Source organism: Drosophila busckii, chromosome 3R, assembly GCF_011750605.1.
Source record: "Drosophila busckii strain San Diego stock center, stock number 13000-0081.31 chromosome 3R, ASM1175060v1, whole genome shotgun sequence".
In the NCBI taxonomy this organism is placed as follows: domain Eukaryota; kingdom Metazoa; phylum Arthropoda; class Insecta; order Diptera; family Drosophilidae; genus Drosophila; species Drosophila busckii.
The window spans coordinates 9,174,045-9,191,728 of record NC_046607.1 but is presented as its reverse complement, the minus strand read 5'-3'; the positions used below and the strand labels follow the sequence as shown (position 1 = coordinate 9,191,728).

The following is a 17,684-nucleotide window of genomic DNA, read 5'->3' as shown; positions in this document are numbered from 1 at the left end:
TTCATATATTTATATGCAAGCATATTTGGACGTGTGTGTGTGTGTGTGTTTATATGTAAGCTTAACGCACAAATTAATTTAAATAATAAATATTTACGAAAATAAATCATAGGATGCAGCTACAAATGAATAATTATCTCCCAATACTAGCATTCTATTGGCTTTCTTTGCAATGCCAAATTCTTTAAAGTAACTCAAATTTGCATTTCAGTTTAATTGAAAGGCAAACGAGATTGAATAAGGGCTCACAAAAAATTAAGAAGCAAATTGCACAAATATAATTTGAATTAAATAAAGAAGTTACGATCAACATATCAACATAAAGTGAACAAAATGTTTGAACATGACCCAATCTAGCGCTAAAACGCAATATCCAATGCTCTCTACACTTCATCGATTATATTCGTGTAACATTTGAGATTGATATTATACATAATAAAATTGGTAGCATTATCGAGCATTCGCGTTATGCTTACATACAGACAAACATAGATACATATAAACACACATGCATGCGCATACAATTTAAAATAGCAGCTGGTGCATTCGCATCCGTACATACTAAATGTGTACATATATAGTGTGAATCACAGGATTTCAATTTTAGCTATGTTTAACAATCAATTACTATTTGAATTTAACACTCCTATTAGTCGTAAGCTCTAACTTTGTCGCCGCGCTTGCTTTATAAGTTCATTTCGATGTGGCATTTAGCAATTAATTGAAACATGTTAATTAAATTAGTTCTTTAAAGTATTTCATTTACAGTCCATGGTTGCCCCCTACCACTAAGCATACAACACAGTTTTCGGGTCGTGATCGCAGCATGGAACCTAATCATCCAAAAATTGTATGCAACAACTTTTTAGTAGATTTGACGCCTCTATTAGTTGTATGCTTAGTGCCCATCCTACTTAAAATTTCCCTTCATTAATGCTGCTCCCTTTCGCATGTCAGCCCCTTCCAAGCCCGCGCTCTTTCTGCTCTTGTCCACTGCTCCACGTACTCTCATTGTGCAAACCCTGCTGCCCAGCTTTGTAATTAGCTTGCTGGTTTTTCTCAGCAGCTGGTGTGAGCGATGGAACACGTTCAATCTAAATCGCGAGCCGAGTGCATCATCATCAGCCGAGCTGCGTGCTAGTTCAACCAAACGTAGTTCAGCTACTGCTGCTGCTTTTGCTTTTGCCGCTCCAGATTCCGCACTCCACGACTGCAGGCATTGTCACCTTAAATGATTGAAGTGCACTTCAAGCCAGCAAGGACAGCCCATAATGTCCTGACGACGATATTGATTGTAGCCCCAGCCTTTGTAAAAACTGATCTTCATGCTGAAGCTATCGATTGGCCCCAGCTGTGTCATTCGTTCTGCCTGCTTATAAGCCAATACTTGGGCCCTGAAAATGAGAATTGCGTTAATAAAATTAAATAGCCACAAAATTGAACTTCTATGACACTCACCTGTGTGTTTCGAAGGCCTTCAGACAATAGCCGGGCATCACTTTACATACACGATCCAAACGCTCCGACAATGTGGGCGAGTCTACATAGATCGGCACATTGCTGCGATTATAAATCCAAACGTCCCCACAGTTTAGACTCAAAGTTACACCTGCCACACAAAGTTCAACGATTCATGAATATCACATCCAGAATCTGCAATATTTGAGATCTTACCTAAGCCAATCTTTTGCCGCGTGTTCTGAACCGTCGTCGTCCGCGTCATGCGTTGCTGCTTGGAAGTCAAGTCTCGCAGGCACATGCTATCCCCAGAGCAGTCGATTGGACCGTCTTTATATATATTAACAGCCGATTTCTTGGCTTCAAAGAACTCACCCACCCGATTGCCCAACTCCCAGTAGGCGATCTGGCACCAGGCCTGAGAGCATGCGTTGCGATCTTAAACGATAAATGAAATTAATTATAAATTTAAATGGAAGTAATAGTTAATAATTTGTTTTATTCATACATTCAATGCTACCTCAATCTGATTATAATTATAACATATAATTGAAAGCCTTTTGAAAGATTTAGCGCCATGAGTTCGCCGAACATTTGTCAAATATTTGCAAGTCTTGGCACTGGCCATGGTCAAAGAGAATGCGCGAGAAAGGGGGCAGAGCGGTAGGCGGTGCAGGTGAATAGAATAGCGCGTCCGGCCAATGGCGCCTAGCTGCTGTTTACCTAATTGGGTCGACGCCGTCGCGCCATGGCCATCAAAAACACATTTTCCCCCAAATTCCCCCCACAACAGCAAAAGCAATAGCAACAACGCGAAAGCGTCAAAGTTGAAACTAGCACTGGCGCTGGGGCTGGCGTCGCGCCCAGCTGAGAATATGCCTTGATTATGAAATGATGTCTTGGCTATTCGTGCTGGCTAAGGTGGAGAGGAGAACTGGCAGTAAGGGTAGGTGGGTGGTGGCAAACGGGTGCAATGGCAAGCAGACAACAGTTTTGCTTGCATGATTTGGTATTAAATCGAATTCGAATAAACAAAAACAGGCACAAACACAAGCAGAGCATATACAAACACGCATATACAACATACATACATACATAGATACATATGTATATGGTACATAAACTTGTATGCATGTATTGGTTGCATTGGCGCTTGATCCGTCGCACGGCACACGCCGAACTGAGCAACTGAGCGGACAGACATGCTCGGTTGGACTCTTCGTTTGGGATTCTTAGCGCCGCTTTGGCGCTTCGTTGCTTCCTCTTGTTGCAAGCTCTCGTGTATGTATGTATATGTAAGTGTATGTAAGTCATACATATGTATCTATGTACGCTTGCTTGACGCTGTACATTGAAGTGCGCATCCACGGGCTACTGATACTACATCATTTTTAAATTTAGAATTTATTTTCTACCTGTGTGTGTGTGTGTGTGTGTGACTTATTGGCCACACATGTCGTTTTGTTGGCACATGTACATACTTTTAAATATATCTATGTACACCTTCATACGTAGTATGAATAATGCGTGTACATCCATAAACAACGTAAGATTTACTTCAGCGCATCCAACTTTAATTCATAAAGAGATCTTGCTATGTTTGAAATTCTTTAAGACATTGTTTTCCACATTCCACATTGCAATATCAAATTTCGAAAACTCATATGACTAAGCCCAAGCCGAGACTTGTTTAGTTAACTGCCTTAATGATTTCGAGCGCTTTTCCACTTTTAGCCGCTTCTAAAATACACATGCTGACATAAAAAATAAAAAGACGAGCTAGAAATTAAATCCAAAACCCACTGTCCAGTTCCACGGCGGCATTATGATATCATAGTTGTCGCGCGCCCCCTTGCACGCCGTATAGCTGGTGTTGGCGATAACCAGCCCAGCACACACAGATACACACACACACACACACACATACAGCAAAGCAGCCGCTGCCACTCCCGTTTACGTCGGCCCGGCCCGGCCGCTCTACAAAACTTTCATAAGCAAGCGCAAAGATTGTTGTTGGTGTCTTGTTGTTGTTGTTGTTGTCGTCGCCGCCGCCTCGGTTATTCGCATTCGCCTCGCCTCGAACTGTTTGTATTTGTTTTTCGCTCATTATTTATTTTCGTGTCGTTTTTGCTGTTTTCGCTTAAAAGTTAATATCAATATAGAAAGTGACGCGGCAAGCTGGCGCCACAAGCAACTTGACTGCCTGGCCGGCGTGCTCAAACACACGCACGCGACTCTTCAACTCGCACACCAACACACACACACATACACCTACACGCTCATGCAAAGCCAAAGCGAATTTCAAAGTATGGAAGGTATGCTCACACACACACATATACACGCGAGTGAGCGAGCCCCACACACAAACAAAAATGCACTCGGTTGGGGACTCTCTCTCTGCTCTTTGGCTCTCTTACACGTTTGTTTGCTCCAAAGATAAGAACGGCTGAGCGCAAGCAAGAAGGCCACGTTCCGGCTGTGGCATGGTCACACACACACACACACACACGCGCGCGCGCTCACACACAAACTAAACTCACCTTTGCCATCGGTGGTGAAAGACTCTATACTTGGCACATACAACTGCGACTCCGCTTGCTTCAAGATGCTAATGCTAGAAATGCTGTGACCATGGTTGTGGTTGTTGATGTTGTTGTTGTTGGTGCTCTGCATGGTCCAAGATCTCTCGATGTTTTGAGTGTTTCCCTCGGAATCTAGAGATTGTACATAATGTCATTAGTTATGGCTCTGGGAATTGCAATTTAACACATACCCGTATCTCTTAGTCTCAGCATCTTTGAGCGTTGATATGCGGACTCTGCAATAAAAAAAAAAAACAAATTATTATAATTATTAGCATATTTATTTATTTACTACTGCCTTTTAGCAAGCATTATGTAGCTAATAAATTGTGTTTAACAACATTATTCTAAATAGATTTCTAATTAATAATCACCCTTCATTTTCGTCCATTAATGTTGTTATGTTTATTATTTGTGTATACATGGGAGTTTTTAAAGTAAATCAAAGATGAAATAGTAGCCGCTAAAGTTTTTAGTTTGTTTTTGCTGCCATATTGTGTTAATTAATCAATTAAGCAGATGCGCAATAAAAAATATCATTGATTGCATCAAAGATCTTCAGCCGAAATATCAACCGGTGGAGACAGGTGCTTGGACGAGCGAGCGAACGAGTTTTCATAACATAAATATATAAATATACATACATATAAAAAATTTATTTGCTTTTGTTTATATTTATTTAATCCCAATAAAATACTATTAAACTATAATAAATTAGCTATAATGTATTTGGTTCGATCTGTCGGCGATAAGCTTTCAAGTTTTATTTTGCTTGTTAGCTCTTCCCATGGCTCTCTCTCTCTCTCTCTCTTTCTGAAGTGGCTCTGAGTGATTGATATGTCTGTATGTCCTGGTCGTATCATTTGAAAGCGCTGCTCGATTAATTGCTCGCAGTTCAGAGAGTAAAGGAATGAAAATAAAAACTACGAGTTGAACTGCGCGTGTTTAAGACGAGCTGAGCGATGAGATCATTCCACACAAAAATAGTACAAATTGTATTAGTATTCGTATTGTACTAAATACATGTGTGTGTGTCGAGTGTGTGTGTGTAGATAGAAACAACAAAATGCGAGCCGAACCAAAGCGAAACCGAAACAGAATCAAAAACAGCAACAAACTTAAGCGCAAGCAGGCCAAACATTAGCGCGGCGAAATAAAAATAAATAAATAAAATAAATAATGTTTGCATATCAGCCAGCAGCAGCAGCAGCAGCAGCAGCAGCTAGCACTGGGGGACATTTTATTGGCGCACAAATCGTTTGATGTGCAGCGCTTACCGCTGGGAGCTGAGAGCGGAGGAAGCTGCTGGCGCTGCAGACGTCAGCAATGCTCTGGCGCTCTGTCGCTATCTCTCTCGCACATTCTCTTCCCCATTCGCAAGCTTATGCTCCGTCGCCAGCCAGCCAGAGCAGTACCAGTTAAACCTGATTATTTCTGGCCCGGCCCGCTGCTGTCGCCTCCGCCTCCGCTGCGTGAATCTAACAATTCTTGAAACCCGAATGAAAGAGCCAAGCCAAAAACGAAGGGAGCAGCAAATTCCAACGACGCCTTAATCACCCCAACCCAAGTTGAGTCGAGTCGAGTCGAATCGACTCGAGTGGCGGTGGCGTCCAAGCAATCTTTCGACAAGGCAGCTCCATTCAAAACAAAATAAAACACACGAGCAACAACGAAAACAAAAAATAAAATAAAAACCAACTGATTTTTGCTCACTTTGCTGTGTTCGACATTTTGTATGATTGATGGGATCGTTTCCATATAAAACTAAAAGATCAGATGGAAAATCAACAAAGCACACAAACAATCTATAGATATTAAATAAACTTGCTAATGCGTAGATCCATTTTCTTTATAGACCAACAGATAGTTGCTTTTAAAATTGCATTGGGTGGACCAACAGAATTTTTTATAGGGGCCTGGACAACTGCTGCGATTGCGAATGTGTGTGTGTGTGTGTGTGTTGGGTCCCTACCTGGGCTGCCTTTACTTGAATTCCAGGAATTGTGTTCTTCTGGTCGATGTGGACTGAATAACATTATCGACTTGTTTAATGCGCTCGGCGCCATCATTAAAAAACCCGTCCCAGTCTTCGTTGTCGATGTTGATGTCGGGAAGTCGATTTCAACGACCAGGGACCAGACAACAACCGACAGACGATGACGACGCGCTCTGATCTGAGATGCTGCGCCTGTCGCCAGCTGAAAAAAAAAAACTGAAACAGGTAAACGCGGCACGAACCACGTTTCCATGCCTCCAAGCGCTTGTTTTGAGTAAAGTATGCACATACACACAGACACATACATAGACAGACACACATTTAAAATATAGAGACGGACATGCCTTTGCCTTTAGTTTCGTGTTTCAGGCCGAGGTTCACGTTTCTTTATTTCATTCGCCTCTTTCTTCTGAGCATGCCACATTAAAGACCACAAGGAATGCGGCATACAGTAGTCGGTCGTCTACACATACAAACATATACTATATCCTGTGCATGCATACAGGTTGTATCCTGCACATCAATGTAGCAACTCTAGAATTGAGATTCTCCATCCAAAACATTGGCACAATGATCGCTTCTCTGCCTCAAATGCAATTCTTCCATAAAGATTTAAATATTCCAATTCCAAAAAGAAGAGATAAACAAATAGTAAACAATATATCTATATCCAAATTTAAGAATTGAATTCCAGTCGATTCATTCACTATTCACTCTGTTATTTTAATAGTAATTATTAAATGAGCATTCTTTTTATTCAAATAAAGAAGAGAAGCATAATAAAAATACTTTTTAGTTATTAATCTTAGATTACTAAACCTTTGATCGCTAATAAAGCTTTGCTAACTCAATCATATAATCGAAATGCTTCTATAAGAAGAGTATATAGTATCTATGTTTGTATGTATGCGTGCACACATAATAATCAAATTGTATTTTTAAGCAATGCGTTGAGATGCGCCAAGTACTAACAGCGACGATGAACGACCCAACGACGCAACATCCAACGCATCGAAATCCAACGCAACGAGACCCAACAACAGCAACAAAAATACAACAACAACAACAACGATTACAACAATCGCAACGGGCGCCATTTGCGTTGGCGACGCCGCCTGATTATTTCCTGGCGCCAGGTTCTAAATTTACGCAAATTATTTTGAAAAAGAATTTAGTCGCCCCGTCATGTGTTGGACGTTTGCGTGGCGCTCCGCTCTGGCTCTCTCACGCACCTACATACATGCAAGCTCACACAAGCACACACAGGCACATGCACACCCACATACATGTGCGCTGCTTGTACGCGATGTTTGAAAGAGCACGAGAGAGCGTGTGTGTTCTCAATGTGTGTGTGTGTGTGTGTGTGGGAGAGAACTGAAGAGCAGCAATGCAGCCATACATATGTATACATATGTATGTGTGCATGTATTTATATTATATTCATAACAATAAGCAGATGCAAATGTTATTAATTTGAAAGTTTAAGTACGCCATGGTGCAAAGTCCGCAGGCCCATGCCTAATAAGCTCATATCATGAATAGTATCTCATAGATATAAAACGCATGCTCATACATACATACATACATATGTATGTATGCATGTATCTGTGTGCGAAGTATAACTAATATGCCATTAAAATGTTAACACTTAAAGCCCCGCATCGTTTGCAATAAAACTTAATGATGCACAGCTGCGCCAGAATTAGGCGCCAATCGTAATAATCTCTACAACGTTTGTGTTAATGTTTATTATTCATTTGTACATACTTACATACATACATACATATGTATATACAATGTATACACGTTCGTACGTGTGTATTATGGGTTGGCGCCGTCAATAATACTAAATTTGCATGAGATTAATACTACATGTGTATGAATAATCGCACATACATACATATGTTAATTTGTTTGCTTTTTAAATTGAATATAAATGCCTTTTGTAGTCTATTTATTTAATGGAATGGTAACATTTAAAACATGCTCCCAAACACACACAAATACATATACACAAAGCAACTCAAAATCAGATCCAGACTCCAGATACATTGAAATTTATCTTTTATGAATGGTAGAGGCTTTAAGTCGTTTGCATATTGAACTTACATAAGATAAAATCAATGCACTGCAATTGTTGAAGAGCATCTAATCTAGATACATTTTGAGAAATCGAATTTGTGGACCTCTTTGACTTTCAAATTAAGATTACAACCATAACCGAAATTATATGTTCCTTCATTAAAGTCTGGCGCGTCTTTTAAGGCAAATTACAAACGACATTTACAACTCAATGCCAAAAGGGGCTAAAATATTTACGAAAATATTTAAAATCGTGTGAAATAAGCCTTAGCAAGCTATAAGTCTACATTTAAAATGTTACATGGGCAGCTACAGCGCTTTAAAGTTTAATATATGTATTAATTTAGATGTTCCAGTCTTTTTGATTAAATATTTAACTTTAATTTGCGTGCAGCGCTTGGAATATTAATAATTCAACTTGAATATTTTTTCACAAAACTGCATCTACATATGAATGTACTATGTAGATAGATTATCAAGAATAGTAGTAGTAATAGAATAGAATAGTAGTAGAATAGTAATAATAAACTTCTATTTGAAGTATTTTTTAAATATTAATAAGCTACTGGAGTAAGCACAACGGAGGGCCTTTGCTTTTTATTATAAAGTGTGAAACTTAAACAAACCTTAACAATTATGTTTGGCTAAGATAAACATTAGAATTAGTGTTAGGAGTTAACGCTTCCTACCTGTATCGGTGGCATGCATGACGCGAAACCAGTGCAGGGGATTGCAGCAGATGTAGACAGAGTCCCTGGCACTGGGGCAAACGGGCAGACGCCTCAGTTCGCTGGCACACCTGAGGTCGGGCCAAAAGAATAACTGGCATGTGGCAAAGTGCTGTTCGACATCGGCGGGAGTGTTGCTCTTGATTAGAATACACTGTAGATAGCTGTGGGCGGAGGAGGCAGCGGCGGCGGCGGAGGCGTTGGCGGCGACGGCACTTCGAGGCGGATTGTTGTCGAGGCTTCGACTCTTCACAGCCAGCAGCAGTTCGGCTTGCTGCTTGCTCTTCAGCTGCTTCAGCAGAGCATTGAAGTTTTGCTTGAGTAGACGGTGGCACAGGCATGGCGCTGGAGCAGGCTGTGGGCAGGTGGTGGTGGAGGCGGCTGGGATTTGGCGCTGACTGAGGTTCGCTCTCGTTAGGATGCCATTGGTGGAGGACGTCTCTGCTCCGCTGCCGCCACAGCAATTGCGAAACATGCTGGCCGCAAAGGCAAACGTTGCAGTGGACATCGATGGGTTGTGGCTGGGATTTGCATTGCTGTTGCTGTTGTTGTTGTTGGGGGGCTGGTGATAATACGGTGGCGCTGGCGCTGGCAGTGGACGAGCTTCGTTTTCGTCTCTCGAGATGTCGACGCAAGAGCTTGCGTAGCTGCAGGCACTTTTGATATCGGAGCAGTCCGATTCCTCGTTCCCCGATACGGACATGGACATGGATATGTCCACTTCCGACTCCGTCTCCGTTGCCACCAGCTCCTGCGCCAGCCTCTGATTGGGCCGATAGCCGCTGGAGGAGTCTATCGAGCAGGGCTGGGAGCTGTATGGAGGCAGGGGTGTATTCAGTCGCAGTATCGCCTCCGACGCAGTCTGAGGGGGGCGTGGAGGTGGATGGTGCGGCTGCTGTTGTTGCTGCATGGGCGTCTGTATCCCACACGCATAGCACGGAACTGGTTGGTTTTTTGACGCTAAACGCCATAATTCTTCTTTCTTTTTGCTTGCGAATACCATGGAGGGACATCAATTTTTTTGGTAACATCGATCTTATCGTATGCGCATTATTTGCATTAAAACCAACTCTATTCTATATACAGACGTCCAGTTCGCTCAGTTTCCAATTGGTGCAGTTTGGTGCTTCCAGGCACTTGTATTAACTTTTGTGTGTTTACTTTAGTTTAGACGTTGACTAGGACGCAAAGTGCAGTTCTCGCGTTTCGATTGTCTCTATTTACTTTTATAGCTTGGTAGATAGTTGGCTTTCAGCCTTGATATGTGTTATATTTGATTATTATATTTTGTGTCTCTTCAGTTTGCTTTGATATGCACTCTGCAAAAAACAATAGAAAAAGGTTTATGGCCGATTAGTCATAAATAAGAGAACGTGTAATACACTAACTTAACCTATTTTTAATCAACAAATATAGATAGATAGATACTGTTGACGTCGACGACTACCAAATTGCGATTATTCCTTTACGCTCTGCCTAGCAACAGTTCGAAATTAACACCTACTTATGAGTTATATCGCGTTAGAGCTTTGAAAATAAAAACGTGTTACTGATTATTGAAAATTATTTACTACTTTTAATATAGTTTTAGCTTCTTTAAAGCGTGCATGATACAAATAATTTCAAAACTGCATTGTAATTCGCAGACCCGGCGAACTTTGATGCCTCAATTTGATGACTTCATATAACCCGATACTATTCGCGAGGCGACTACTGTTAATGGTGTAACATACTGCTCTGACTGTTAACACTGCTGTAAATGTTAACAGACTGTTTACGTTGGCACTGACTTCACCTGTTGAGGTGCTAAAGACTTTTCCGGAAGGTTTTCCAAACGTATTATTACGTTTTTGCCAATTATCTACAACTGACAAAAAATTGTAGACAAATCTGCCTAGCCGTCCTTAAGTAGTATTTTACTATATATACAATACATAAATATATAGATTTTTTCAGAATTTACTAATTCTAATATAGTTTTAACTTCTTTAAAGCAAGAATTTTCAAAACTTCATTGTAATTATATAATATATTGGATGAATTCTATTAAAACTATTGCTTGTTTGATTTTAAAATGTAGATAAAAGAGGAAATAAAAAACAGACAGACGGATATGGCTTTATCGACTAAGTTTGATGAAGAATATATATACCCTTTTCATTTTTTATAAATGTTAATGTGTATTGCTAATATTGCTACAAATATGTATAACAAAAACATTATAATAATGATATTAAAAAATATATATAGCAGTTATTAAAAAATATTTTTCTTTCTAAATTTACAAGTTCAAATACAAAAAATTTCGTAATACAAATGTGTCTAAAACAATACAATCTATTAGTTAATAAATAAAAAAATATATTTGGTATTTACTAAATAAATTTAACAGTTTTGTGAGTTTGAATTTAATTTTGAATGCTATTTTAATTAGAAATTCGATATTAAATTAATTTGTTCAAACAAGTGTAATTCATCGTTGTGTTGAACTTTCAAGAAATTGGAAATTTCCAATGAGTAATCAATGAATTCATTTGAAAAAATACCCTTTCGAGTTGCATAATGCTAATGCTTCCCAAATTAATTCTTGCTACTAAAATGTGAAGACATCGATAATTCTGTCTATCGGCACCAGCACTGGCTTGAAAAGCTCAAACAAGCCGCCGCTTAAGAGTAACAGGGCGCATGAGTAATGCGCTAATCGCAGCAGAGAATTCGGAGTGCGCAGCATCAGCATCAACTGTCAGCGCCAGCGCCGGAGAGGAGAACCAAATTGCAAGTTACCCAAAGCAAATGAAAAACGAAATAAAAAAATAAAATGAAATATAAAAATTGTAGCCGACTGGTTCACGAGCATTTCCATTTCTCGACAACAGTGGCGCCGCCGCCGACATGACGGCACACACACATACAAAGACTAAACACCAGCACACATTTAGGTAATACAACTCACAGATACTCGCACACACACACACACGTATATAGATATGCATGTGTGAATGTATTTACTGAATTTACTTGCTTGCGTGTCAGCCAGAGGCAAAAGCGAACGCAAAGGCAAAGGCAGGGCGACGTCGGCGCGAACAGCAAGAGCGCAACGCAGCGAGACGAGACGAGGAGAAGAGAGACGCGACGCGGAACAGGCGCCACAGTGGGCGCCACTGACGTAAACGTAATAAAAGAAATAATAGTAACGATGTCGTCGCAATGGCGCCACCAATATATAAACTTATATCAGACAGACACGAACAACAGCCAGCGCCAGCAACAACAACGACAACAACAACAACAACGATACGGATAGGCCGACAGACGGAACGACGATCGGTCGTTCGGTCGGTCGGTTGGTTGCTTCGTTGGTGTGTCAGCCGGTTTGACAAGTTGAAGAATCAACAATTTGAGGTGAATTAAAAAAAAAGAGACAGAGAGCGAGCGCCAGCAAGTGCACAAAGAGAGCTAAACTGAATATTTTTACTCGTGTGTGTATGTGAGTGGTGGGAGGGGGGTTCTACATGTGTGTGTGTGTGTCGAAGAACCAACATGAATTCTTCTGAAAATTCAACAAGTATAAGAATGTTAGGCTGTGGCGGCTATGAATGTGAATAAATACATACATATGTACACCTTTATGTATCTATGTATGAAACTTGTAATATATGCAAACAAACAAAATGGAACGGGAAATGGGCACAAAAAATACTTGCAAAAAGTGCATAAAAACATACATACATACATATGTATGTATAATATAACAAGAACTGATTTATTCATACAAACGTCTGTATGTGTATGTGTAGGTATGTGTGCGCAAAATGAGAGTGCATGCTCTTATTGCTTAAAGCTGCTGGCGCCACCAAACACACACACACACACACATTGATAGTGTAATTAAACCGGTACAATACATACATACGAATGTATGTACATAGATACAGCTGATTAAGAAATGGCAATTTGATTAATTTTTATGTTCAATTAGGCCTACAGTTTTGAGATCTTGATGATAAAATAGCAACTTTTGTATTATCTAATACTAATTATCGGTAACATGCTTAGGCGAAAATACTCACGTTAGATTTGACTGGTAATATCCATTATAAAGTAATTCCTTGCCGTAAATATGTTGGTATGTTGCAATTTTGATATGTAAGGTTCACTTTTTTTTGTTTTTAATTCCTATTCACATTGCTAGACTTTAGACAAAAATTTCTTGATTATTGAAAGCTCCATACAATAGATTGATTTCATTTTAATTAACTAAAAGTTTCATTACATATACACAGCGCAGAACGATTCACGAGTAAGCAATATTTATTGGCCTACATACAAACACATTTACACGCATGCACATAAATTGTATTAAATGAATGTAACGTTAACTAAAATATACACAAGAAAATATTCTTGTTGTTTTAAATAAGAATGCAAAGCTTGGAAAATCACTTGTACTTCAATTCATATTGTGACAAATTGTTACTAAATAAGTGCAAATATTTCTATTGTTAAATATTGTTTTTCCTCTATCGTCCAGTTATGTATTTAAGTGTACTTATGTACACATGTTCGCTTGTTTATTGGCAGCGCCAATGCCGACTTATCTTTGGTAAAGAGCTTTAGGTTTTGTCCTCTGACCAGTTTATTTGTATGTATATGTATTTGTAATCATCGATCAATCTTTGAGTGAATACTTCTATATACATATGTATGTATATATGTTTGTATGTATATATGTAGCTTGCCGTCTCGACGGCGTCGTTCTGTCGCTTGCGTATTTTTTTTTTTTTTTAATGTAAGAGTGTTCACACAGACACACACACTAGCACATTTTTATTTATATACATATTGTATCTTTTTAGCTGAGGTTTTCTATGTATTTAACTTCTTTTATTGAACATTGCACACATGCCGTTATGCCATTTTTCAACTGCATTTCAATGTGTACTTCAACTTTTGCATGAGCATATTTGTATATATAGGCAATATCGGTCATGCTATTACATATTCATACATATGTATGCATTCGCTTAAATATTAAACTCACATCACTTCACAGTGCTCGAAAGCAAAACGTTAAAATCAGCATAGAAATGCGAACGGCGTGCATCTCTCCTTATTGCACCACGATTTTTTATTTATTTACACACATAACATACGTATAAATATGTACGTAAATATGTTGGTTCTACGCCCGCGTTTAAAACAAAAATTACTCGCGTAGCAATACAAAACACGTCCGCTCGCAAAAGAATCTTGCAACATGCGCAAGAATAAACACGTCCGCTCGCTTACAAAGTTACGTAGAAAGTGAGAAAGATAAAGATAGTGATAAAGAAGGAATAAAAGAGAGAAACCAGGTTCGTGCGAGCGAGAATTCCGATGTTCGAGCTCGCAAGCGTAATCGAGTGTCTTAATCGATTTATACTGCCAGCTATCGAGCAGCGAACAGCTGCACGCTTTTTTCTTTTTTATAATGTTAGTAAATTAAACATATTATTAAACAAACACAAAAATAATACTAAAGTTATTGTTTATAAGCTAAATAGTTTTTGTGTATTTTGTGGGAGCGTTTGGGTTAGAGAGAATGAGAGAACAATCACTACAGCAGTTACTAATTGCGCGGGCTTTTCAAATAATTGACTCCCATTTATAATGGCAGTTAAAAATAATTTTAGAATTGCACATACCGTAGCCGAATATTCTTATATGTATATTTACTTATTTTAAAAATAAATAAGCTTATTATATACATCATAAAATAGTACAGCAAATAAAACATCAAAAGCTGCATAAAAATAAATACATAATATAAATACATAGTATTTGTGATTTTTATATCTCGCCGACCAACAACATTATTTGCTGGTAGTAAGTTAAACATTATATGATAAGAATCGAGCTTGTAATGTCTTTTAAAATGTTGGATAACTATTTAGCCTAAATAAAATAAATAAGGTACACACACGCACTTGGCAGATCGCACAGACTTCAGACTCGTATCTCATCGGGCAGTTACCTGCCTGCTCCAGCAGAGATAATTGTCTTACTTTTGGACGATTTTAAAACACAAAAGCAAATAGGCTGCTGTCATTAAGTTAATAACAGGTCGGGGACCGGACCGCATGCCAACCAACCGACCATGGGCATGGGTGAAGCGCCGAGACTGACTCATGCTCATCTCACGACAGGAAATTGCAACAGGAGTCTGAATAAATTATGTAGATGCACATGCGGCTGTGTATTTGTGAACAATTTGAATGAAAACTGAATTCTTGATCGATTTAGAGATTTAGAGACTACATTTACGTTCGGTTGAAAAAAAATTCTTCATTTTATTTAAGACTGGATGATGGGAGGTCCAATACCTTTAAACTACTCAATTCCCTAAGACAGAAATTACTCACTAATAGGAGCTTAATGCTATAGAAGCACCCATACATCTTAAACACAAAAACCATTTTATTGAGTTTCAAATATAGGCTCAATTTATGTTCACTTTTAACTGAATAATTATATTTATAATTCTTGTTATCATATATCCAAGAATAATTCTTAAATTATGGACTATTATTCTTGGTATCATCTATCCAAGACTTACCGATTTGAAGAATGCAACACTTTTGTTTTTCAAAACGATGTAAGGAGCTTTATTATTATAAATTATATTGCAACTTGAAAACTTAAAAAATTCCAACTCTTTGTTTATAGATTTAGTTTGTTGTGATTTCACTGACACGTGCTAGGTTGTTTATCCTTTAGCTAATGCACATCGAACTGCTCTGTCCTGCGGCTTGTATCCATGTGAACTAAATGACAGCCGTGTACGCGGCTATCCTTTTATATGATTTTGGCAGTGCGCACTTGTGACCACTGCGCAGGGCATTCGATGTCTAAGGACTGACGCAGTCGCCGCCGCCAATTGTCCTGACTTCTGACTCATTGTCTCGTTCATATTTATATGTATGCATGTGTGTGTGTGTGTGTCTAAGATTTGCAAGTATGTCTGTAAGTCTATCTTGGTAAACGGAAACTCGAGATTACTTATGTACACAAATACTTGTATTAGTTTTCGAAATTTCCTAATCTGTACTTGATAGAAAGGGTGACGGATAATTTGATGATCATTTGTACGAAATAACTTTTAGCACGATTAAGCCAGGATTAGAAATTTATATTAATCTCTTATCTTTTGGCTGATTTTTATTTCTCAGGAGAAGGAATACTATTCGTAGGGGTGCTGCAACCTCGCATGTTGTTAATTTTATTAATGCATATGAATTTGATATCAAGCAGCTAATGCTGGACAGTCTTGGAGCAGCGAAAACAAAACATAAAAACATATTAAAATGAAAGACTGTAAAAACTGAGCGAGCTGTAGTGGTAAATAAATTTCTAGCTGGCGACACTCGGCTTCTAGTCCCCATGGTGTTGAATCCTAAACCTCTATTCGTATTTGTATCTGGCGCGCAGTTTGGCTGCCGGGTCTGGCCGGCGCGATGGCGACGGTAACACACAGACGCCAAAGGCGACTGTCGGCCGAAGTCAACTAAATAACGCCAGCCATAATAACAAAAACAACAACAACAGCAGCAACAATACCAGGAGCAGCGGCAGCAGCAGCAGCAGCAGTCATAACGACAGCGCGTCTCTCCCTTCCTACTGCACAACCCTAAGCGAAATACCGCGTCCAATACTTGGCGTCGCATTGGCAAAGAGCCCTTCCAGCAGCCTGAGGAAGACCAGTTTGTAACAGTGGGGCAACTACTATAAATAGTGTAATGTGCACGCGATTATCGAAATATGATTAATTAGGGATTGTTTAGTAATGGCTATCGAACATACGTACATACACACATGATACATACATATGTACATACGTATACGTAATGTGTGTATGTGCAACTGAATTTTTTGCCGCACTGGCTACCACTGTGCTATCTAGGATTTGGCGAGACGCGACAAAGAAAAATGTCGCCGCAGCGGAGACTTAATCATGTACAAGAATAGACGCCTTCTTTGGCCAATTTTAAAAAACAAACGATCATAAATACATAAGCACATATGAGCATAAAAACAATCCGGCATTATAGTAAATCGTCATCATTCTATTACATACTTTTGATACCTTGCCTTGGCCGTTAAAAGCATATTGCAAAGCAATGATCGCATATGATGTACATACATACATATTTACATCAGTATGTCATAGTTAGCACGCATATTTGAATCTCACTTGATGCACTATCAAGCGTGACAGCGTGAAAATCATTGTTAATTAACGATGCTGTCAGCGCTCGTTGGCAATGTTTTTGTCCCTTGACTTTTTTCGTGGCTACATAACGGAGGCGCCAAAGAGTGTAACAAGTGGCGGCAACTTCGGAAGTTGAAGTTGTTGCGAAATTGCCGACAACTTGTCGGCATCACAACCGTTCAACTTATCAATGAAGTGAGCCCAACCCCCCACTTCGTACCCCACACTTCTGTATGTATATCCGAACACGAACCGTATCCAGCAGTCAGTCGACTGACTAGAAATTGTGGCGACGAGTTTCATCACGAGTGAGGAGGCGACAGTGGAATGCGTATACGTACTGGTAGTAGCTCTGATTTGCAAACAGCAAGCAAGCAAAAGTGTTTGCAAATTTGGCGCCATTATTGTCACATTGTCGCGACAAATGCTGCTGCTTTTCCAATTATGAAGATGCCAAAATAGTCGTCGCGTCGATAATGACGATTTATGTCTGTATGTGTGTACATATGTTTTCATCTGCGGTTTTATTTAAAATCGTATCTGGAGGATGATCCCACAATAAAAGTTATAATATTTGTAATAAAAAGCAA

The 17,684-nt window shown here is 39.2% G+C and overlaps 1 protein-coding gene across 1 annotated transcript; it reads right to left on the bottom strand.

The window, feature by feature from the left end:
• Positions 1–1,010: 1,010 nt before the first annotated feature.
• LOC108603940 (mothers against decapentaplegic homolog 6) lies at positions 1,011–14,136 on the bottom strand. The gene is made up of 8 exons (XM_017993134.1): positions 13,888–14,136; positions 12,917–13,039; positions 8,808–10,165; positions 4,232–4,276; positions 3,999–4,172; positions 1,675–1,896; positions 1,459–1,609; positions 1,011–1,394 (listed from the first exon to the last, which is right to left on the bottom strand). Exons 3-8 carry the CDS (start codon positions 9,847–9,849, stop codon positions 1,223–1,225), a joined length of 1,806 nt encoding a protein of 601 aa, XP_017848623.1. The 5' UTR covers positions 9,850–10,165; positions 12,917–13,039; positions 13,888–14,136; the 3' UTR covers positions 1,011–1,222.
• Between the last annotated feature and the right edge of the window lie 3,548 nt (positions 14,137–17,684).